We start from the raw sequence: 26,049 nt of genomic DNA on the forward strand, positions 1-26,049 counted from the left end.
ATCACAGTTTGGATGACTTTAAAGCGACTGTATGTTGAATGACGCGACACTGCAGTGCCTCAGTATATACATAGTAAGTGTGACTGAAAAACACACTTTATACACTCATTTTGGTGCACAAGTTTGCCTTAAACATCCTGTTGTGATCATCCACCTTAAACAAGAGTTAACAAGTAAATCAGCAGGACAAACGTTGGGAGGAGAAACTCTCTCCATCAAGATTCAAACAGGATTCCTTGGAGGGTAAAACTTTCAGAGTTGCATATTCTTTTCAAAACATTGACAAACTAGTTACACTCTGGGGGCTGTAGAGAAGAGGTGAGTTTGTTGAAAAGGGACAGAGATCCATGGATGAGTTACTGCATAGCCTGGTGGTTAAAGTTCATTGTGGATGGCAGAACATTTGCCATAAGGTTTCATGCTTTTAGCCAAAGCGCCAGTCTTAAACAGAGAAACAGGTACCAATGATGAAAGGGGAAGGAATCCAAAACTCCAAATCCATCAGTTAAATTAACAAATTCTTACTTCATACTGAGTTTGGGCTGTAGTCAAGGATGTGTAAAACCCCCTTTTTAGAAAGACAAACCATAATAAAAATGTCAACGACATTGAAAGATCAGATACCGCTTTTGAACGATGGGTGCAGTCACGAGTGCAGTCAAACACTGAAGCTGCAACAGTAACATTTAAACCTTTTCAAGTCAGTTAACTCCAGCTCTGAACAGATTTACATTATTTAAATATTAAAATTAGGGTGATAACTTGCAGATCTATTGCCACTAGAGACATACAGATTCACTAAAAAAAGACCTCATCATCACTTTTCAGAGACAGAGAATCATCTTTTTCCCCTGTATGTCTTCACACCTTTGTTTACAATAGTTTAAAAGTTCTAGCGCTGACACTTGGACTGGACATCATGATAAACAGCTGTACAATATTCAAACTGGCTTCCATGAAAAAAATACTCTGATTATGTGGGTGTTAACCTGTTTTCGGGGAGAGCGTTGTCAGGTGTTAAAAAGGTCAAACTTGCAGTGAGACTCTGGTCCCCGACCTCAACTGCTGCAAATCGTCTTCAGCTTGACAGAGCACGAAAGCAAGGATTTACATTTCTGAAAACAATCACACTGGTTCTTTTGTGCCAACCGAACACAAATCAAAACATGAAAATAAATTCAGTACAATATTTTCAAAACCACAGGATGAACTCATTTGACATGCTTTCTACTGGCCAACAAATGAGGATAAAAACAATTAAAAGGACATAGTGTTTTATGAAACTGTTCCCACCCCCACACAAAAAAAGAAATGGTAAAAAAAAAAAAAAAAAAACAATCCTCAAAATTCTAATTCTCTGTATTTCCCAAAATAAGTATTTTAAAAAGAAAAACACCTAAAGCAAGAGTGAAACAAAGATGTATCTGCTAGCATGACTTTTCAAAAACATTGAGGTGAAGTTGAGCAGGTGAACAATGAATCCATACAGGAGAGTGAAGGGCACTAACACGATGTAAACAGGCAAACACACAGTGAAGGCAACTTATGGGCTTGTGACCGAGTGGCATCTGAAGGCTGGAGGCCACTCATCATCCAAACATGAGTTGGAACAAGGCAAATTAAAAAAGAAAAAAAAGCACTCGGAAAGAACAGTGTGAAGAGTCACAACTGAAAACAAGCTGTATTGAACACATCCATCATCGATGTCATGAACTAGATGTTTAACTCTTCACACTGGCCAAAGTGTCTGCATTCTAATAGAACTGTGTACTAAAATGAAGATTGGATTATTATCTAACCCTATGACTCGTTAACTTTTAGTTTGTAATTTGCTAATTTAATTACATCAAATGGTGCAAAACTTTTATGTAAAATGTTAGCGAAATGTAAGTCACTGTGGATAAATACATCTTATCTAAAACGTCCTAAGAACGACGTGGCCATAAATCCAACTGTCCTTTCTATCTTTTTAACAATAAACTAATGAAAAGAACTGCAGATCAGCAAACATGTTCATTATCAGGGTAAACGTGAAGTCCAAGGGTTCACTAGATGGTGAAGAGGAGAGTTTGTCCCAAAGAAGTTGAAAGGACTTGTATTATATTCAACTATCTGATTAGCATTTTACCCTTGTTACTGTACTACGGGTCCCGTAAAGATCAGGCTCAGAAGCCACAAATCTAACCAATATTAAGTATGGGTAGAGGTGATTTTGGAGGTACTTTTTTAAAGGAAGTAGTCTTGAGTGAAAAGACTGCATGGAGGTGAAAAAGACTAAATGTGATTCAAAAAACGGGGGAAGAGCACGGTTTCTCTGCAGGAGAGTAAAGGCATGTAGACAGTGGCGCAGAGGAAAGCAATTGAGACACCTCATTGTCCCAGCTTCATAGTTCAGCTGCTTGACATTAAACAGAGGTGAAAGGCTCTAAAAGGTCCAGGATGTTATATAATGCAGAGGATGTGACTAGAGGTGATGAGGTTGTGATTTAGAGATCAGATTGTGTTAAAAATAATCTGAATGATTCTGCTAAACAATAATTCTGTTGACTGCCTGCTTATATATTTGTCATCCAGACCTGAGCCTCCTAGTTCACTACAGCAGGTTGTTGTCAATCTCTGCTCTGTTTGCATTTGCTTCAGAGTGATATCACATTTAATCAGAGATCATCAGAGGGTACGTTGCTCCCTCAAGTACACGTGCTGATAACGATACAGAAGAGTTATTACAATCTTAATGAACCATCTTGGTCCCTATTGCCACCCCCCAAAAGGTGTTACCATGTTCCACATTTGCATCTACAGCCCAAGTGCTGAACCTTTGTAATGCTATGAGTCATATGGTCTTAACATGAATGAAATCACACTGCATCATCCAAACAAGGCAGCAGGGTGGAAATGGAGCTAGAGGGTGAGGAAAGAAGGCGTCTGACCTGCTGAAGTGTAATTCACACTGATAGACAGGGAAGGGGGAGACTCCAGCTCCCGGACCAGACTGTACTGAAGTGTGGTGATGCCCGTCAACAGAAATAGACAATGCAGACAAAGCTTTCTGTTGGAAGACTTGGTCCCTTAATCTTAAACTAAACTCAGCAGGTCAGCTTGGTATGTATATGTGTTGTTAATGTTGTTTTCATGTTGGCAAACGGAAGAGACACAAACAAAAAGCAAAAAGGCCAATGTGCAGCGGAGCAACTAAAGAGTAAAAAAAAAAAAGAGAGAAAGTTTTCTGCCTACTGTCTGATCTGAAGGAGGCGGAATTTGTACGAACCACAACAGGATTTGGCTTCAGTGCACTCTGTAAGACTGCAGCGTGGTGGCCTACTTTTTGTGCAACAAAATGCCTTCCAAACATATAAACCTTTTCGTTTTACTGTTTTTCAGCTGCAGCTTGATGCTGGGTGACCACTATGTGGTAAAAAAGACAAATTCTTCTCTGTGCAGACATCCTGTCCTAATATTGTTGCAAAAATAGTCACCAAGGCATCCCAGCCTCCATAATGCTACAGTAGCTTTTCACACAAAGTAACAAAACAAAACAAAACAAAACAAAAAAACCCACTAAAACCCTCTGTACCTCCTGACCCCCGGCCCGGTTACAGGAAACAACAGAGGTAATTACAGGAAACCATAAATTAAAGATTAAAATATTAAACCTCTATAATAGGGGGGACTCTGGGAAATTTAGGAAATTTAGGAGATGAGTGTTAGAGGTTATTAACTATTTACAAGAGTTAAATTATTAAATGGCTTTTCTCAGTTTCTGTGTTCATCTCTTAGTGTTCCTTTAGTGGCCCTGTTTGAACGGGACCACTCAGCAGCGTCGAAAGTTGATGACATCACAGCGTACAGGGGTTGGATGACATCGTCTTTGTTAGAGTTGATGATGTCATGACATGCCATGACTTCATGGATCCTCAGAGGTCTTGAGCAGCTCCATCAGCGCCCCAACAGCTCCAAAATACCCCTGGTGAAAACACACACACACACACCGAACAGTCAAGGTTTGACCTAAGGTCCACAGCTGGGTTTAGGTTAAACATGTTGTAGTTTTTGTCTTGCTCACCTCGTGTTCCAGGAAGAGGGCCCTCAGTTGTCCTTTAGACCAGAAGTCCATGGCATAGGCTAGCAGCTTTGTGGACACTGTGTTGATACGAAGGAAGTTCCCCACAAACACCACACGCTCGATTTTCTAAAAATGGTGAGAGATCCAGGGAAAACGTCAGACAAAAGACGGCATCTCATGTGGATAACATGTAACAACAAATCTAAAAAGTAAAACACTTTGGAGGGAATTTTGGGAAAAACGATGAAAAAATGATCATAAGAAAAAAGGAAGGTAAAACAAAATGTTAAAAGTGGCTTCAGACAGTTTATCATCACATGGTATCACATTATGTCTATGATACAAACATTGTAAATGCCTACTCATGACTCTTTGAAATAGATGTTTTCATCTGCCCTTCAACACATCAACACCTCATCCACACCACATGATGGTGCTGCAGAGCTGATAGACTGGTTACCTGTAAGTTTTCTACTCATGTTGTAAACCAAGCTGTGTTTACTGCACAGACACTATGTTCTCTAAGCACCTTCTATCACTACATTTCTGGTATACTGATAATGGTATTTGTAATGCTAACTTTATTTAAAAGCTTTTTTTATTACTGCTTTGTTGATATTTGTTGATCTGTTATTGTCTTATGGAGAACTATGAGAAACTTGTGCTACAGATCTCTCTTTTATGTAATAACTTATCACTGGTCCTTAACTCACGAGAGGAAACTTGAGAAGCCAAACAAATTAGTAACCGATTGTTGACTAGCCGTGTTAGCCAATTCAAAAATTAAAAAGGGTGAAAATGACTATAAAAGCAGAAGGATTTTTAAATGAAAAGTTTTGTTTTAAAATATTGTGTTTTATGGCAAAATATAATTTGCTCATTGATATTGTAATGGTTGACACCATTCAATTAAACACGTGTAAATCTTAAGCAGGTGTGTGGGAAAGTGAATTTATCAAAGGAGGGAGGCAGTGACGGGTGGAGCTGTACCATTTGCAAATTAAATCATTGACTCCACCCCAGTTTGGTATTCAAGGGAGAAAAGGATCAGGTTGAGTTTTTGTCATCTGTTTGACAATGAAGTATTTAATGTCATCTCGCTTAAGAAACAGGAAGCTGATATGTTGTGGTCTTGGAAACTATTGTCAAGACGTAGTTCTCTGGTGTGAAGATGATTGTAAGAGGCCGACGTTATCGTCATGCTGTAAACTGCATTATGCAATTTGATAACTCTATGTGAACTTATAACAAGGTGAGTGTGTGTTTAGTTGTTTTCATGTGTGTGTGTGTGTGTGTTATGGCTTGGCTAGACAAGTACAGTGATGTTCTTAGTGATGAGCAAATACATGACTTATCTATATGCAATCAGCAGGTCATTAACCCTGCAGGATAGAGGTCCGTTTCTTATCTCAGAGGAAAACTGCTCTGGGATAAGAAGCAGACTGCTCAGTCTTGTAAACCAAATGCACTTTTATTTTAAAGGTCAAAGTATATTTTGGCTTTTCCATAGAGGAGGTACTCAGTGCTGCTCGGTCCAGAAGACTTACAGGTTTTGGTTTCTGCCTCATTAATCCACTAAACCGTTCTTACATTAACATCGAAGATAAAAGACGAAATAGGGCAGATTGATTTATTCTTCTTATGTATTATCACCAGCTGTCAACACTTCTTTCAGCGGACGCTTGTGTTTGCTGCAGCTCTGTGTGCAGTGATAGCCCTGTACAATGCTGCTTGATCGCCATGCCACAAGGCAACACTGTAAAGAAGCTCAGAGCACACAGAAACACTCAAATACCTCAGACGATCCCTCGTTCCGCAGGAGGAAAAACGTACCAATCCCAAATCCAGTTTTAGCAGTTAATCCATTTTTGTTCCCTGAAAACGATTTACTCCTTGATTTCAGTCCATAAACCACAACAACAAACTATGTTTGGTTGTTTGTGTTATGTTTGTAATACATCCAAAAATGTCACTGTGGGGCCAATAAGCAGATACAAAGCCCAAACTGCAACAAAGCACAGTGTTTTATGAGATACTCACCATCAATAAAGTCCAATTTTAAATATCCCTGAGCTGTGAGCTGGGAGGGCATGAGGGGCATTGTGGTGTGTTGCCATACCAGTGAATTCAACAACATTTATATTTGAAAAAGTCTCAATATCCTTTTAACAGAATACATGTCCTACTGTTATGTCTAAGATTATCTACTGAACATAAAAACAAACTAGATATAAAGCACAAAGAAATTCCAGGCAGGCATTTCTAGTTTTAGACGCAGCTGTGTTTAAAAGATGGACTTCTTAGCTCAGTGGCTACATCAGCTTTAGTAAAGTCATATTCTTAATGAAAGTATAATTTGTCATGTTGAGTAGCACAGCCAAGGTACGCCTGTGATTGGTCGTAGTTTCACAGATAGGGTTGAAGGACTTTTGCCTGTTAGTCCACTTACATTTGCTCTGTGGCTTAAATGCCTGAAAAGTACATATCATTCCAAGTTTTCTTCTGGAGTATGCAGTGCCATGCACATTTGACAAATACTAAACTTCCAAACTGGCGCGCCGATGGCCGAGTGGTTAGGGCATGTACCCCATGTGTAGAGGCCATAGTCCTTGCAGCGGATGGCCCGGGTTTAAATCCGACCTGTGGCTCCTTTCCCGCATGTCGCACCCCACTCTCTCTGTCCCTGATTTACGACTCTATCAACTGTCCTATCACTACAATAAAGGCAAAAAAGCCACAAAATAAAAAAATAAAAATAAAAAAAAACTTGCACTATGTTTTATTAAAAGATTAATGCTTGACATTGTTTGAAGTTTTATGTGTCCTACAAAAAGTTTTTAAGACTTTTTTTTATCTTTTGTCAAAGGCCGCTTGGAGGGAAAATTATGTTTGACTGCCTGTATATCTTTGGCTCCACTACTGGGAGATGTACCTGGAAGTCTGTAAGCAAGGCTTAGCTGCAGGGCTGTACAAAGGTCCTAATCCATCCCATAGTCATTGCGGTATTTTAACACTAAAAAGCGTTTGTGACTAAGGTTACTGGTGAAAGTAGCAATTATCACTCATGTAGTGGTATAAAAACACTCATTCCTGTTGTTAGTATTATGTTTGAAGATGACTGACCAGGATCCTGCATGTTTGAGTGCGTGTGTGTGTGCGTGTGCGCCTGTGTGTGTGTGTATACCTCATTGACCGCACACATCCTTGCTATGGATCCTATGTTATTAGTGATGGTGACCAGTGTGGCTCTGGCCAGGTCTTCTTTACTGATGCTGTCTCGCTTCTCTTTGCTCATCATGTGACCAAAACTGGAAGAAAAAAAAACAAGATTTTAATAAAATCATCTTCTATAAATGCTCCTGTTCACTAAATAGAAAGACACGCTTTCATCCTTGGTAATATTTAAGTTCATTGACCTTTTTATCAAATCACAGGGAGATGATAAGAGCAAGCAGCACCTCTGATAATGTCACAATAACCTTCAGAACAACAGTAAACAAGAACTGTTTGTTAATCAGTGCATGCGTATGCGTGTTTTGTTTCAGCAAATGTTAAAATGGAACATCAGTAAAAAAAATAATCAATAAAATCCCTTTTCCTTATGGTACAACCTTTGCACACAGAGCTGCAGGTTCAGAGGGTACACTGTAACCAAGATTAGTAAGTGAAGGTCTGAGTATGTTGGTGATTGTGTGTGTGTGTGTGTGTTAGTTTGTGTGTGTACTTTATGCTTAATACTACCAGTCAGCTATTGTGTCATAACAGCGTTAGCTGTTGTGTGTCTGAGTTTCTACTGTGTTTGTGAATGTGCAACCTTCAGGTAAATAAAGGATTTAACAGCTCTACATCTACATACACAAGTTTCCTGGTTAAATAAAAATAAAAAACCCTTTCATGTAATTTCAGAATCATTCATTACATGTGATTCATTGCACAATTCAAACAGGACCAAGAAATTATTTTAATTATGCATCAAATATTGTACAGGTTTTTTTTCTTAAAATACTGTACCCTATTGGTCCACCTAAAGAGGAGGGACTTATGCTCTTCACTGCCTGCCTTGCAGTTATTATGCTTTGATTATTGTCGCTGACACAGCAAAAAAAGTTAGATTGTTGTGCGGACAAAATTTGTCTTACTTCATCAATGTTCATGGGTATTGTATTTATAAAAAAATAAATGTTCAACACAGTTGATATTAGAAAGAAACTGGACAAAGACAAACATTTAACCAGTTTGTCTTCATGTCTTGTTTTTTTTTTTAGAAATTATTTGTTTTATTTATTTGTATTATTCCACACTGACAGAGGTCATTATACAGCATCACATTCAATAGGCGGAGGAGTTGCTCAGTATAATTAACATTGTCATCAATGGCTCTGTGAGCTGTGGCATCATTTTGGTCAATTGACTATTCCCTCTTCATGCTTACCTTGATGCAACAGCGGAGCCCTGCAGGCCAAAGCGCTCGTAGTCCCCTCCGTAGATATCTTTCACCAGTTTGTCCACGTTGGTAGAGTCGCCTTTGCTGGCCATTTCCAACGCCTCCTCGAACGTCTCGCAGCCTGTCAGCAGACAGCAAAGGCCCAGGAATGTTCCACCTCCCAGACTGAAAGACAGAGAGAGTGTGAGCAGAAAAATAACAGACAGGAAGGACAGTAAAAGATAATTATGAGACTGAAGACACAAGTGAACAGGTGTGAAGAGTTCAAATAAAAAAATAGACAATATGTTTTCATTTGCCTCCATCTAAGAGTTAAGAATTGTGTTTGGGCATTGAGCCTCTAGGAAGTATTATTTTCTCTGAGATGAGTTTGATTTAAAGCCTGAAGAGGAAAAGTCACATACATTGGCTTTAACTCTAAAATATGATGCAAAGACAAAAAATATACATCTGTGTGGATAGATATATGAAAGGAAAAAGAACACATGGATATGAGACAGCTGTTTTGAAACACTACTAATATTTCATATTCAATATAATTAAGGAAAAAAATGGGGCCAATTGATTAATTTTCCTTATAAATGTATCGATATCAGCTGTCACTTCTTTTAACAGATGTCTGTGTGCAGTGATTACACTGCTGCTTGATCAGCATGCCACAAGGCAACACTGTAAATAAGGCATTTAAAGATTAAGAACCCATACATACAAGAACACACACACACACAAACACACACACACACACACACTTAGATCAACTTAACACCTGACACAACAAGCCTCCAGGTATGGCCCCACACCCACAGGTTTGGTGAACTCTGACTGAAATGTGAACCTTCCACCTACAAGTGTACACATGCACGCACACACACAACGTGCGTAATTAAATGTGTGACTTTAGTTGTGATAGGGGAGAGAAAGGAGGTGTTGTTTCATTATAAGAACAGAATGTTAATGTAAAAAACAAGTCAGGTTGGATACTTAGGTTCTTGTTCTTTATAACTATATAATCATAATCGAGGAATGACATTGCATAACTACGGCAACAAAGGTTCAAAAGGTGCAGCTATAAAAAGTGTTCAGGTGCCTTCATCTTTTGCACATATCATCTTATGCAAAAGATAAGATAAGATAATCCTTTATTTATCCCACAACGGGGAAATTGACATTGTTACAGCAGCAAAGAGCAAAGATTGCAAACAAAAAGTGAACACAGTACAATTTAAATAAAAAAATAAAAAATAAGACTACAAAAAAATAGATAGATACTAAAAAATGTATTTAAAAAAAAATTAAAAAAAATAGATCAGCTGAGCTGCAGTTTTGACAAAAACAATTGATTGGGGGTAGATGGGGAACAAATGAGTTTGGTCTATTGTTTTTTATTCGATCTTTGAACACTCTTCATCCAAACACTATGTAAACAAAAATAGTCGTATTTAATGTAATGCTTCTTCCCTTCCTGTTCACTGAATGCTTTTTCCAAACAATAAAAATCAGTCACATTTTAATCTTTGAGTTGATCTTTACTGTTCCACACGTAATGAGCCATTCAAATGGATCAGCCCTGATGGGCATTTCATCTTTTGTTCTGCTCGTGCAGATCGACTGCATGATTAGAGATGGTAAAAAATCTTACAGGTGCGGTCTAACTCGATTAAGTTTCACTTGTCATCTGGACTTATGCAAGAGTCACACATAGCTGTATTCGTCTTGACACAAACAAGTGTGTAACAGATGTTAAGACGATCCAGACCTGTCTCAAAAGTTATTTAAAAAATAGTTTACCTTTTCCACAGAGAGAAAACCATCTTCCTCGACATTAAAAATCACAATTTCTTACTGAAGTTGAAATATGCCTCCAAGGTTAATACTAAACGATATCCTGTTATATTCTGTCTGAGCAGAACATTGTGTCTTAACAACAATCAAGCAGATTTTGGTTGTTATATATTTTTGACATTAAAACAATATTGTACAAAATTTCTCTCTCTGCTGCCTCTTGGTCTTTCTGCAGGTATCTGTCCACTATCATCTTCTTTTGCACTTACAGTAAAAAGAGGATGTAATGTTCTCTTGTTTCTTTGTGAGGGTCTTTTACTAGCTATGGACAGTTTAAGCATTACGTCAAACCATTCCCTCCTTCTGCCACAGATCAGCTCTGCTCTAATGAGTCATTGTTGACTGCTGTTCTTTTTAATAGATTTGGGACCTCATTACTAACAATGGTAGGCCTATCTTTTTTTCTACAGTTTCCTTGAGCAGAACTTGGACTTTCTGCAGTGTAAAAGCCTGTTTTAATTCAATCTGACATCAAACTTTTTAGTACTAAGATGTCCTTCCTCCTCACCTGGTCCCAGTCACACGTTTGTAATTGTTCTCTGAATACACGGCCAGTATGGAGACCCCAGAGCCGATGTTGACCAGCAGCATGGGGAAGGGGTTGTCCAGGGTGCAGGGCTTCTTCACACAGCTCTGGGTGTCTGATGGGTTCTGGAAGTAGTAGCACTCTTGGTGTCCATTGAAGCTCACCCGGTCGACAAACAGCAGGCCGCGGATCAGGCAGTCCAGCTCGTCAAGCTTCAGCAGCTCCAGGTCGGCCATCTGCAGCACAAGTGGAGGTTAAAATACAGAGAGGGCTCTATTTTAACTGCTGAACACTAACAGGGGATTTTAAAAGTTCAAAGATGATTGAAAGTAAAAGAGTATCCCATTCCTCTGAAGCATTGATTGGTCTGTGTTATAAAGCCCTTAAAGACTCATGTGTGGACAAGCTATAGAAGCTGTGTGCACGTACTGCAGTGCTCAGAGAGAGCCCATTGATCACAATGTACTGCAGAGAGGGTCAATGAACTCGGGTAAGCTGGCACTGGGGCAAACAGATAGGTTCATTTGAGAAAACGTCAATTTCTGCTAAATTGAAATCCTGTTTGTTAATGACATTCATCACTTAGTTTCCTGCCATCTAATCATTGGCACCAGCAGGTAAGGGTGGCCAGAATTGTCTTTTGAGCACCAAACATTTCTTTTGCTGCATTCTGGTTCATCTTGATGCACCAATTTGTGCCTTTTCTGCACTACTTCATAAAGACCTTGTCTTGTGTCTGCTCTTTGTATTCTTTCAGTGTTCACCTGGCACAGTTTTACACAATGAAAAACACATTCATTAGAATACTCTTAGAAACACAAGGACTAAGAGGTCTTGTGTTTCTGCCTTACATGAATCCTATAGCTGTAGCTCTATACAAGTATTAAGTGTATAAACATATCTTGGAGGTGTCCCCAAATATAATCTATTTGTCGCCTCTATGTGAATATGGTGAAGGTATTTACCGTTCTGAAGTCGTTCTCAAATTTGTATGCTCCACCTCCAGTGGCACAGAGAGTTGTGTGAAGGCTGGAGAAGTTCTTGTCGCGACCCATCTGGATAAAACGAGGCATGGCCTGAGTCGGGAAGCGGATGAAGTGTAGGTTTCCCGTCCTGCCGCACATGGTCAGGTTCCTCAGCTCCAGGTGGACATCACGGACTCCTGTTTTGCCTGAGTGAGGGAGAATTCAGGAGATTAAAAACGCTCAACCTATAATTTAAGTTTAAGTTCCTTTGAGTACTAAATTACTTTCATTTATTCTGTTTGTGGTGCTGCTGTTCAGCGCCGAGACTTTAGAGGTAAGGGTTTCAACAATGAAGATCAGTAAAAAAATATATATCTAAAAACACCTCATCAGTCTGATGTAATGCATACAGAGACTGCCTGGTATCCTACTGTAAATGACTCTTACCACATGTACTTGTTCTTGTGTGTTTGTGAGCATGGACATACCATAGGCCACGTTTGAGGTGAGGTAGCGGCGGATGGACTTGAGGTTTTCCACTTCTTCCTGCTCTTCCTCTGCTGTTATATCAACTGGCTCAAAGTACACCAACTTCACTAATGTGCCACCGATGTCCATACCAAACCAGGGGAAAGCTGTGGGAGAGGAGGAGATAAATAAGTTTTACTTCTTTACTTAAAAATACAAGAAGACATCAAATACATCAGAACAACATCAATGAGGACTTGACTGATAGCAAACACAAAAAAAAGTGGGCGACAGGGCAGCAGAAATTGACAGACAAAAGTCAAACCCTGTTAAAAAAAACCTTAAAATTTCCCGACTGCACTTTGATACATAACTGTGTTTTAATGTAGCTGCAAACTAAAAATGGTGTAAAGTCAAAATACAGTATGTCTAATTTAGTTAATAAGGATGAAAATGTATCAAACAATCTCTTAAATGAAACACAGCATACTTCTTGACTTAAGCAGTAATGTGCACTGCAAACTGGACTAGAACTGACAACAGTAGTTTAAGTTCAATCAACAGTAATAATTATCAAATGCATTGTTTTCTGTCTGGGGGGGGGGGGGGGGGGGGGTCATGTATATTAGCTAAATACATATTTTTTTGACTGATCAAATGTAACAAAATATTAGAGTCCATTGTTTTCTCAAAAGACTGGGATCATTTTGGGCATTTACTAGAAAACAATAATACCTGCAGAATATAATTCACACTGTTTGATCTGCAGCACCTGGATGATATAAACATTCAACCTTTTGTTAATACATGTTCAGTTGGCCTGTGTTATTTAGGCATTTGCTGTATGAAAGTGGAATAAGATGCACAGATAACTTTCTGCACAGAGGAATGGAGAGAGGGAATAATTAGTTGTGTAGAACATTAGGTTCTGCACCTACAAAAAAAATCTTCCAGCGCAACCGGCAAGAAAAAAAAAGCAGCTCAAAAAGAACCAGAGTTGCCATGGAAACAGACCCCCCCCACACCATCATATCTGTCTCTTACAAACTCCTCAGCCTCCTATTTTATCTTCCTCTTCATGTTTCCTCTCCATCTCTCTGCATCAGACACATTCTTGTACACACCGTCCATCTTTATCTCTCCTTCACCCTTCATCTCTACCGCTCTGTCTACACCAACCACATCACTCTCTGCCTTTTGGTTTCACTGCCTTTCACATATAATTTCACATTTCTTGATCCCTCAGTTCTTATTTTCCTCTCTCATTCTCTCACAGCCTTTTGCCATCTTGTGTTTGCATTTTGTCTCATCATCAGTTCAATTCAATTCAAGAAAGATTGACTCACTCGGATGGAAGGCAGCAGATACTGCAAGATGGTTTTAATGCACTGAAACAGCTTTTCATCTTAGCCATTTTGATGTCATAATTAATTAAATAGTTTTGATGATCAAGACAAATACAATAATTCTACAATCACGTTTACCTTGAAATTGTATTAAAATGTTTAAACACATTTTCAAAAATGATATAAACCATTTCACTACACTAAATCAAACTTTGTCAGTACTTTCTAAACATTAAATGAATACATATTCACTCTATTGGCAGCAGAATATTTCTATACTGAGGAGAAATTATGTGTTGCCATTTTTAGTGGCCACCTACATTGACCAACTTCTCTTTGCATTGGCAGTTCACCAAATACCAATGACCAGGTTTAGCACTTAAAATAAGGGGAGCGCACACTGTTTTCAAACATTTGCTTTACAGTGAGTCATGTTGTGACAATGAGTTTACTGAGGTTCCAATTACAAGAGCTTATTAGTATTATTTTAGTCTTAATCAAGTATTCAGGTTTTAAGTTTGCCTCAGATGGAACATTTTTACTTCAACACATGATGTTGTGTTGCTGTGGAAAGCAGTGGTGTTTAATAAAGAATGTGTTATGAGATATTACAAATATTATGATCCAATCTGTTGAGAAACAACTGGGGAAAGAAAGCAACTGGGACAAATCTATAGTTCTGTCTTAACAATTACGGTAGGTGTCTTTATTCCATCAGTGGACTATGTTTCTTTTTGATCTGATATATTGATGATAGATTGTAAGAAAATAGAGGAGAAGAAGCATCAAATTTGAAAAGGTTGTAGGTAACTGTATTCATACCTTGTCTTATCTGCCCATTTATCCAAAGTAAAACATGTTAGATTTACTTAAAAGAAAACCAGAAAATCATCAAAGAAAGGGCATTCTGCTCCCGAATTTTGCTCTACCTGAGATGATGCGCATCCTTCTGAGATCATTTGATACTTTTTTTCTTCCTCAAGTGTTAAACATTCCTTAAAGCTGGACTTTGAGATTCTCTAGCATACCAGAGCTGTCTGTGTGTGAAACCTATGCTGGTGCTCTCTGTGCCATCAGAACAGACATGGCATGAAGATCAGGAGATGGGACAGTTTCACAACAGACTGTTGAGGGAACAAAGTGACTGTCTGGCTTATTGAGGTCAAGTTGTTCAGATGAGTGCAACCAAATATGACTTTTAGCTTTCAGGTCATGGGTGAACAACATGTGAACATGTATGAAAAGCTGTTTTAGCTCCATGTGGTTTAAGTAATAGAAGCCTGTGTAAACTTATCTAAATGAAGTATTGTAGCTTTAAACATGAACAGTTATTACAAATGACATTGGTAGTGTTTAGTGTATTTGGAGGAAGTTCCAACCTGGGAGCACTTGACCTAATTTGAATATTTTGGTGTTTATTTTGACTCGACTGTATATGATATTATACTCTTTTTTTTTTTGAGCTGTGAATACATGAAAGTATCGAGTTTATAAAACTAATACTAGTCCAACATACTGCAACAACATGGAGCTAAGGTCCATGACTTTTTTTTTTTTACATGAGAAAACACCTTAAAACACAAAAGGGGTGAAAAACATGAATATTTTCCTTGAATATTTTATTTATTAATTAGTTGTTCAGTCCATCAAATGGCAGAAAATAGAGAAAAATGATGATCAGGGTTTAACAAAGACCAATTATATAAACCTGGTGCCATGCGTATAAACAACCAAAACACATTCACTTAACTGTCCTTGTACAGTATAACCAGAACTCATTTGAGTTAAAACTGTGCCATAGTCAGCAGTGTGTGGTGTTGTTTTAGTGTAGTCGTCACACCTCGTTGTTAAACATCTAGTACTAAGCAAGTGAAGCCAACTGAATGAAAGCTGGCCTCACTCGTGCTTCTCCTGTTTCCTGCTAGTGTTACAACAATTACAGTTTATTCTTTGGAGTGATGTGACTTTGAACAGGAGTCACCTATCACCTCCTTTAATGTTTGGATGGCTTTTTGTTACCTTACCCTTTTACCTACTGACCGCCTCCAATCACCTTAACACGAGCTGAGAAACCGATTTCCATGATAACAGGTCCAATGAACCGCTCTGAACTGGTTTTGTTACTAACATAGCTTTGGAAGTATATTGACAACAACTTTTACCTGTACAGTTATATTTTTAAATGTGTATTACAATGTGTGTACATACACAACACAAAACAATTCAATATTAAGGTCAGCTAACAATCCCCCGCCAAAACAAGTAAAGATTTCACACAGGCTTCACAGCTCAGGCTGAACAGGAACACTGTGGAAACAGAAATATGATCTCCTTCTCTTATTTAATCACAGGTGTTGCTGGGAGCAAAAGCATCAGTGACAGAGGTCTGTCAAGGTACGTCATGATGTGCCTCGAGTGACAATCACATGTTCCTTTACAGCCTCAGCCAAAAACACCCACACATCCAACCCATAACATGATCATAATAATAAATCCAATTCTCATATACAGACATCACATTACGACAAATCATGGCTTGTTTTCAAGATATAGCCTGATATTAAACCTTTATTTCCATGTGTGTACGTATCTAGATAATGCATTGCACTTTCCTTTTCTAAAATAAGACATCCTATTGTCATAGTTGAAATTCATAAAATTGTACATTTGCCAATCTGCTACATTGAATTCAAAGGAAAACATCTATTCAGTCTACCTGTTCAACTACCAATAGACCACATTCCCACAGCGGCTATGTTGCCATGACGTCACACTCCGGGTTGGAAACTCACAGGCTGTTATAGTGTCTCACTGTTCATTCTTGGTTTAAGTCATGTAAATGTCACTAATTTGATCAACTAACAATGGACAGTGAAATCGGGAGAAACATCAGTAGCCCTCCAATAGCTACCATCAGAACACAGCTAACGTTAGCATTCAGCCACTTCCAGGTTAACATCTATTATGGAGAATCAGCCAATCAGAAATGAAAGGCATGAATCTAGATATTAATGCTCATCTTGAACACATTTATATAAGCCTGAGGACAAACTAACTGGATATATTTCAAGCTTACACAATGTAGCTCTTCCTAATATTTTCACAAGCAATTGATTATTTTGATATCAGACTACTTTAGTAGTGCTAACAGTGTTATGGGTTATTTTGAGTTCACGTTCGCACATAAAAATAAATTATTTACAGCACTGTATGGACATCAATTCACCATCACAAAAAAAAGTGAAAATCGAAAACTAATTCAGATCTAGTTTTCTCACCTGTGTCCCATAAAATCTAGGGTTTCTATTTAAAAAGGGACACACACACTGCGTCCAGCCAAAGGCCAATGTGACAAGGAGCAGGGTCGAGGGGGTTATTTGTAACCATGTAGGTGAAAGGTTTCTGTCAGAACAAACCTCTAACACACACTCCCTACATGTATGTGTGTGAATAGTTTGACTTGAATTAAAAAGAAAAATGTTGGGGGGCTCATAAATTTATTATTCTCTACCATTCCATGCTAACTGTTCAAATGTCCAACACTATCTCAGGGATTGTTGACAGAAAATGTTTCAATTAAATGTCCTACTGCTTAACCTTTACTCTCAGGTTTCCCAGTGAACATGATGTATGTTTGTGTGTGTGTGTGTGTGTGTGTGTGTGTGTGTGTGTGTGTGTGTGTGTGTGTGTTTCTATCACAGGGACAATTGCACAAGAACTACACGTGCCCAGCACACTTCCATGATAAGACAAGAAAAACTCTGCAGCCATCTAGAAACTGTGTGTTCAAAGTATCAAATAATATTACTCATTCATTATAGGAAGTCATGTACTCTTATATTTTTTATCACTCATTCAGTGTTTTCGCTTCTGAGCATTTCTCAAACATTACTGATTATTATGACGACAAATAAATTTAACAGAATTGTGGCTCACTTTACCTCGACTGCTAGGTCTTCAAATGACTTCAGCTTTAAGTGCTGCTTTCTAGATCTGCTAAGGTTTGCTAAGTTATCCCTTAGCAGATCTAGACAAAAGATGAACCAGCAACTATAGCTACGAATCAGATCTTTAGACATAGATAGATATAGATAAACACATTTACTGCGTTGATTCCGTGTACACAGTTATCAAACTTTTGTGGAAAAGAAGATAGATAATGAAGATTTTTACAAGTTAAACAAAAGCCTTTATTGGACAGAATAACAACAGTGCCCTGAAACACTAAACTTTACAAAGAAATGAACAATTAAAAAATTACAAACTATATAAAAATAACTATTAAACTTAAATCAAAAGGATCAAACGCTGCCTTCCTTCGTGAAGTAGTCCTACACTTTGCTTCTTTCACCCTCAGCCATCTGAAAAAAAAAACACCATATAAAAGAAAAAGTTATTAAACCAGAAAGTGTGACTTTATAACAAGGATTGTGATTCAATACTATCGAGTCTTCCATTTTCTATTCCCTTTAAAGCAAAAATTCAGTGAATCACATGTCAGTCGGTCTTTGATTTTTGTATCATCTTCTTTTTAACGATCAAAATTTCAGCTGAAACATCTGTTCAAATGTACTTTCTCTATGATCATCAGCTGACAAGCCTCAGTTTTCCTTTGTAATATGGGCAACAAGTCTAGTATATCATTGGTTGCCTAGAGCAGCGACATCAGCACCTTGTTGAACAACACAAGCTGCTGCTGAGCTGTTCAGTGTTTATGGATTTTTTAGATAGGACTGAAAATACTGTGACCGGCAGCACAAGATTTTAAAATGTATATTTCCTCTAAACGACACATGTTTAAATCCCCTGACAATCGGAGTAAAACAAAGATATGCCCCTACGCTAACCTTTGAAACAGCCACATTACTGACCAATGATGACAGCCTAGCTAGCAAATTATTAGCCCACTAATTTTTACAAATGGCTGTTATACAAGCATGAGCGACACATAGGCACGGTTATATGAGAGTATTTGTGTATTCACTTAATTAACCAGGAATGAGTTTTACAAACTAGTTTTACAACTTACCAACTTGACTCCGCACATCCGCTGCTCAGCTGTGATCTGTCCTGTAGTGCTTGGAACGGCCCTCATTTCCCATCATACTTTGCTGGACTTCATATTTTGTTAATTTTGCTGCTATTGATGTTCCAGAATGCAATAAATGAATTCACAATGTTAGTCAGTTACTGTCATTGAGAAGAAAAGAGACCAGATTAAGCCGCCTCCATGAAATTTTGTACCTCCCCCAGCTCTCATTATAGTCTAAAGGGTGTTTTCATGACGAACAGTTTTCCAAGAACAGAACTTGGTGAGTGTTTCCCTTCCAACTCAGGGATTAGAGAATTAAATACATTTTCTTTACAAAAATGAAGACAATTTCATGATGATTGTCAGTAGTCCAGAAAACCAGAAATATAGTTTGGAGAGAACCCCCACACCCAGTTTTGATTTGAACAACTTTCCTTTACCGTGTAAATAAACATGTTAGCTTTTAAGTTGTATTGAATTCAATTTTGAACGGGCCAAGGCATTTTTTTTAAGAATACAGGCTTAAATGTCGGAATTCTCTTGTCTTCCATGAAACAATTATTTAAAAAAAATAGTTTCCTTTCCCAAGGTCTTTTTTATTGGGGACCCATTCATCACCCGAAACCCACTCAAATCACCACCCGTGGGTTCCAGATACTCACTACACTGAAAGCCTTTCAACATCACTGCAAAACTTTGAAGTGTTTCAATTAATTTAAACAGATTTTTTGTAGTTACAAATATTACAACAACTCTTAATAACCTTCTAACACAGCAGCAATCTTATTGCTGTTAAAAACACAATCATACCTCCTACATTGGTACTGCAGCTTGGACTACTAGTATGCTTAACACTACTAAAAAATAAAAGATGAATGAATGTTAGGCTAAGAACTACACAGCACGTTACATGCAGATTACTGAGGTTTTTATACCTGGTTAAATAAACATTTTGTCTGCAATCTTCAAATGCTCGGTCAAATAAAATGACATCACTCAGTTTATTTAGTTTCACATTGAAAGAGTTGCTCTGCTTGTTTCCGGGTGCGCCACAGATTGAACAATTCCCCTCCTCTTGTTTTACATGATCTTTGAAACACGCACAAATACACGCCCCTCTACCCTAAACCCTGACTGAAACTAGGGAACAGGCCCTGTTCATGATTTTCTGCAACAGACAAACCTTGAACATTGACCTGACCCATGGCAGGACTTATGACCCAAGTTGTATCTTTAAATGAAAGTTATTATTTTACTTCATTAACAGACACAAAAGCAGCTGTACCTGCTGACTGAAACCAGCTGGAAAATTAGTGAACCAGAGGCTACAATTTAAGGTTCTTCTCTTCAAGTTAGAAGTGTGGATACAAAAGACAATCAAGGATTCAACTTACATCTGGATTTTAAACTGTATTAATTTTCAGTTATTAACAATAGCTTAAGAGGATGATAAACTATATTCTTTAACTTAATCACCAAAACCACCTTCAACACTTGTACCACCTCAAAATTTCTCACTGCAAACATTCCAAGAAATGTTTATTTATGATTCCCTACGTCGTAGGACCTTGTTATCTATAACAAAATGTGAATTGCAGTCAAAACACAATAACAGATTATTGCTCAAGTCACAATTTCCTAAAAGCACGGACCAAACATCTGCACAGAAAATTCCTGAAACCCTTAGTCCTAAACGATTATTTGCCTAATGAAATGCATGAGAACAGTTGATGCTGCCGCTAATATCGTTTGTAAAACGGGGGCCAATACCTTATACTGATTATAATGGAGCCTACTGATAATAGAGACTTCTATGTTTTTATTTTAAGGTGACCCTAACACAGCAGATGTGACCGTGCTGCATTTAAAGCATTGCCACAACAAACACGGGGAAAAGAAAGAGTTTCCTCCCCTGTTTAACTTGCTTGATACAACTGTGTCGGGTTGAGATGCCATGCTAAACTTGATTCTACCCACCACACCCATAAGACTAAAAACAGTCCGTGCATGCAATATTGTCTACAAACCAGTTTTGGTTGAGCCAGGGGTTTGAAGTACGACACAACCGAAAGCTAAGTTATCCTGCTGTGTGTTAAGCATCAAATAAACAAGAACACTTTCGCAACAACTGCCGTGTTCATTTCACTATCTGAGATATAAAACCAAATGTTTCAAATATAACTTAGGGTTATGTGTACACGTTTCCTGTCATAGCTCCTCCTACTTCCATAGGTTTTACTCTGTTTGGTCAAATAGCATAGATCCCTAAATGACAACAAAAAATGTGAGTTTGAAATGTTATGATTTCTAAATGAAAGGACAGCACAAAGTACTTAATGTCGGGTAACTGTTACACATCTTAAAGAAAACAGGTGACAAAATCTCATGATTCTGCTTTTAAAGGAAGGTTAACTTGATAAGTAACATCAGCTCCTACACATGGGATGCAAATAAAGAATTTTGACCAACGGTCTCCAATGAGTGATGGAGCATGGGAATTAGCCTGTTGGTTAAAAATAAAGGTGGTAGACAATCAATGAAAATTCATGCCAGTTTACTTCTGGTGTAAACAAAGGGTACCACATGCAGTCCAACCCAAAGTCCACGTGAAACCATGGGAAGAATAAAAAAAAAAAATCAGGGGACAAAAGTGAAAAATCACATCCCCGAGGGAAATACATTCCAGGATCGTCCCATGTTGGGAAAGGCTTATGGTGTTATCTGGGTTCATCAGGACGGCTGGCCTCCATCCAAGGATAACTCAGTCATAAAGAGGGGAGCTCTGACCGGACATTTCAAAGTTTACTGACGAGATGTCCCTATAATTACGTAATCTGGGACAGCTCTGGTGTAGTCCTTTATCATAGTCAGGCGAGAATGCATCACAGCAAAGAATCATTGAAGCTGATTGTTCATGGTAACATCACACTTCTCCAGTAATATGACCATCCATAATTACAACACTTTAGGCCAAAGTATGCTAAGAGTTATAGAATTTTGTGAACAGACAGTTTTTTTTTTACTTTTAACAAAGCTTTTAATTTCAGTGCAACTCTATCTCTATTATCTCTATCACAGACACTGGATGCAGAGTGCATGCTGTATAGCAACTGTTGTGTCTTGAAACTGTCAACATGTCATCACTGCTTAAAGAAGGTCTTGTACATTTAGCATGTGATGATTCAGTTGTATCCAAGTATTGTATTGTGTTTTTAAGTACAAACCAGCTCATCTTTTATTTTCCAGTTAAAGTAGAGTGTCAGTTCACTTTTTATTTCAGATTTTAATGTTCAGTTACTCTCAAAATACTTAATTTTCAAGCATTCCATAAAAAACCCTTTTAACAAAAGTCAAGTGAACATTTATGAGAGAATAACTGCAGGCAAAAGCTTTGCTTAAAAGGTCTTACAGGTAAAACCTGTTGGACCCAGAATGTTTGACATACCATACAAACACCTTTGTGAGGACATCATAGAGTATTTAGCCTTAAGCAGAGACTCCTTAAAATACCATGTTGACAGACGCCTGTAGCTTCCGTAAGAAGTGAGTGACTACACCAGGAAGATGTAAAGTGCTTCTTTATCAACACTATCACAAATATAATGTTTCTATATAATTAATGGGGCATTCAAACGGATACCTTTCTCACTGTGTCAAATGATTTCCTGGAGTTCACTGTGGGGGATCTAGGTGAAACTTTACACATATTTTATTTTAACTTCAGAATGATTAATTAAAATATCTCCATAAGAATTATGTAATTACAGGACCAGGTCGCACTCGCAGGTCAATAAAAAGATCATATTTAACTTCAAGCAACAGCAGCCCTCCATGTTATTAATGCTAGACTAAAATTTCCTTGAGAGGAGAAACAAGAAATATATCCCAAGTTAACCTCACCCTCATTCCTGTGTCTGTTTCTCCCTCACATAATCATTAGTAGACATTAAGAGTGCTGACTGGATGACTAAGCAACAACGACCCTACTATTTCAGCTGGTTGCTCTGCAAACACTTCTATGAATAAAAACAAGTGTTACCATGATAGTGACAGTCACAACAGAACTAAATAGCCTTGATAAAGAGATTTGAGGAAACTGTTCTGAAATTCATCGCCATTGGACGCCAGGCAGCTGCCTGCAAAAACTTGACATAAACAGCAAAAAGTAACATCTGTTATGATCATGTCTTGAAGTATAAATACTTACCTTTCATTTCAAGTTTCAAAAGTGAAATTGTCTCATTATGTATTATGACTGCAACATTTGCACCGTAGCATAATGTCACTGTCACATTAGTAATGTAGCATAATGTGATTTTTTAAATTAAATTGTTTGTTATCATGGCTAATAGTCAAGTTATAAAGAGAGATCTCACTTTTTTAAAATCAGTATCTGCTGGAACAATGTTCCAATTTAAGTTTTAATACCTAGGCTTTCTCAACTCAAATGAGACACAAAGCAAATCACACTTACCAGGTTTCTTCTCACTTATAAGCCTCATAGTAAAGCAGAATATCAGCTCACTGGTGCATACAAAAAGAAGCAAAAATATTTAAAACTATTTGAAACAAGCCTTTGGAAAAAGAAAGCTCAGAATGCCTCTCAGTCTTGGAGATACTTGGTGACTTCACACAGTGAGAAAAACTACACTTTTCTACATCCTGCGATAAAGAAATGCACAGTTTTCCCCGGCTGATCTTTACTCACATCTTCTGAAAATGCTGGGTAAATAACGGGGCGGGGTCCCAGCATATTCACCCTGCCTGCCGAAGGGAAAGGGCCTAGACTAATTGGCTGAGACAAGCCAAGCCCACTTATCAGGAGCTTTTTCACCACCGGGAACCGACCAATCAGAGGCCACCAAATGCAACCTGAGGGCTCGTGAACACAAGAAGGGTCTCCCTGACAACGGCAGACTTGGAAATTGGACAGATCTGCCTAGCAGGAGTCACAAACCACCTAACCTGATCAAAACACTAGAAGGGGATTGTGATCTAAAAACACAAATTGGCAACGCTTAATAATAATAATAATAATAATAATAATAATAATAATAATAATAATAATAACATAAAGGCAGTGGGAGGAGGAGGAAACATGATGGCTTGTTGCTGTCATTGCGACACGGGAGGGTTGTGCAAACCCCAGCTGATCTGTTGTGACAGTGAAGGGTTGCATTCATCTGATTTTCTTATCACACAAACACAACTCCCTCCTCCACCATAATAATAAAAAAAATAAAAAAAATCACATATGAACCATGTGCACACTTTACGATAGGGTTTATAAGCTTACGTGGTCTGTGCCGTCTGACCGACTCCGTCCTCCGCCGTAGCCTGCACCTCTTCGCCGGGGAGCCGTGGCACTCCGCATCGTCCCCGCGGTGCAGGAGATGCATGTTCTCAAAGGGTCCGCTGCTCGCTCCGGTGCTCGAACCTAACGCATTACTGCTGCAACAACCACCGTTAGTGGCTACCGCGACGTGTCCGTGAAATCCCCGCTGGCTCTGCCCGTTGTTAACATGGAAAGGTCCCGTCGCTCCTTTCTTGTCCATCATTGACTTGGCTTTATCCATGACAGAAACTAGCCTAGCTTAGCCTAGCATCTGCAGCACCGACTTGCCCTGCTTGAGCTTAGCTTAGCTTGTGTTAGCACCGCTGCTTTCAAATCGAGGGATTGTCACCCGACTTAACGTTAGAGCTAATTATTTTCCCCTTATTTTACGTGTCTAACGCCAAAATGTCAAGTTAAAGCTTTGCCGTTTGATGGAAATCAAAACAAAATGCAAATGTTGAGCGGTCGCTAAAATACAGTGTTTCCTTTGAGGTCACTCGCGGTCATTTCCCCCCACATTGAGACTGGAGCAGGCTCAGCGGCAGCCGGTGTCTATATGTGTTGGTTGACGGCTACGTCACAGCAGCAGCTCCTCCAGTCGAGGCCCGAACCCGTTCACCTCCTCCGACCGGTTTTTTATCTTTCTGCGGTAAAATAACACTGTAATGTCAGAGCACAAAAATGCAAGAAATGAATCGCTATGTGCCGCACGCAGCTTAACAATGAAACTCGGTTGCTGCCTGGAGGTATATTAAACAATAAAAAAAGACACACCCGCCCGCACACATTGCCAGACCGTGCAGCTGTGCGTGCTTTATGTATAAAACTCGCTGTTCACCAACATCCTCGTCATTCCCCGCAGTCGTCTCTCTGCGTGAAAGCTACCAGTCACTGTCAGTGAATAAAATGCACCGTAGTAACCCTGCAGCTGCATGTGAAACAACCAATCATAGAAGGGTTTCTTTCAGGAACGAAAAGCCTTTTTGCTATCATGCAGAGCTTGTTAAAATCATATTTGATTTTCAATGCAGAGTGAACAGTCTCCATTAGAATTAGATGATAAAGGAAATTGAATTAATGCAATAAGATAGAACAATTGTGGTCTGTTTCATTTGCATGTAGTCACGCTTAGCTTCGAACCACTTTTAAGGGCCTTGTGATTAACATTTCAAGAGAGACCTGATATCAAATAAAGCTTTAGGTAAACGGATACAAAGGTCAAACAACAATGTCAGATAGATGAAGGAAAACGAACACGTGAGCCAGTGAGAACACATGATTTGTTTTTGTCTTCTTTGGTAGTTCATGTCTGTTTTCAATTAAAATGCTTATGCATCAAACGCTACAGATGATAAGCCAGTATGTTTTTTAAATGTTTTCTGCAGTTAATCTTCCCACAAAATGGATCACAATGCAGTACTATTGAAACACTCTTGTAAATGTGCCGACTACATCGAAATTACGCGAGAATATGATTCTAACAGCCAAAGCAACAATTGATCAAGTGATGTAATACCTTGTGAAAATGTTAAAGGGTACCATTTAGAGAAACATTACAATCACTGATTTTAGATTGTTTGATATCCTATCACTATTACCACCCTATTAGCCACCACAAAATTCTCAAATATACAAATATCAACATTTACATTATTCCATAGAAATACTGCCATCTACTGGTCACTAAATGTAATAATCTGTGTCGTTAAAGGAGCTTTATCTGTCATTGAAAGAAATGTCACGAATTTTTTTCTAGCAGTTCAAAAGATGAGCTGGCTTTTTCATGCGAGGAAAACTCTGAAATACTCAATTGTTATTATTATTCATGGCTTTACAACAAAGTTGTAACAACAGTCTAATAAATTAACTTGGTAACCCAGACTTGGAAAGAATCAGGTCAACGTTTAAAAAAGTGTAAAAATCCCTTAACAGGATTGAGTTCAGTCAATCAGGCCAATTAAAAGCAGCCCTCTATGCTCAAAACATTCTCTCTCCTGGTTTTCTGTAAACAACACCTGCTACTTTGCC

The 26,049-nt window shown here is 38.4% G+C and overlaps 1 protein-coding gene across 2 annotated transcripts; it reads right to left on the minus strand.

The window, feature by feature from the left end:
* Positions 1-1,343: 1,343 nt before the first annotated feature.
* Positions 1,344-24,612, minus strand: LOC132975559 (pantothenate kinase 1-like). 2 transcript variants are annotated; one of them, XM_061040193.1, is made up of 8 exons: positions 23,983-24,612; positions 12,329-12,475; positions 11,841-12,046; positions 10,858-11,111; positions 8,496-8,672; positions 7,248-7,371; positions 4,064-4,189; positions 1,344-3,964 (listed from the first exon to the last, which is right to left on the minus strand). In XM_061040193.1, exons 1-8 carry the CDS (start codon positions 24,260-24,262, stop codon positions 3,905-3,907), a joined length of 1,374 nt encoding a protein of 457 aa, XP_060896176.1. In that variant the 5' UTR covers positions 24,263-24,612; the 3' UTR covers positions 1,344-3,904. The 2 variants fall into 2 exon arrangements, with proteins under 2 accessions (XP_060896176.1, XP_060896177.1); XM_061040194.1 differs by lacking the exon at positions 23,983-24,612 and adding an exon at positions 23,161-23,354.
* Between the last annotated feature and the right edge of the window lie 1,437 nt (positions 24,613-26,049).

Source organism: Labrus mixtus, chromosome 6 (assembly GCF_963584025.1).
Source record: "Labrus mixtus chromosome 6, fLabMix1.1, whole genome shotgun sequence".
NCBI classification, from domain to species: domain Eukaryota; kingdom Metazoa; phylum Chordata; class Actinopteri; order Labriformes; family Labridae; genus Labrus; species Labrus mixtus.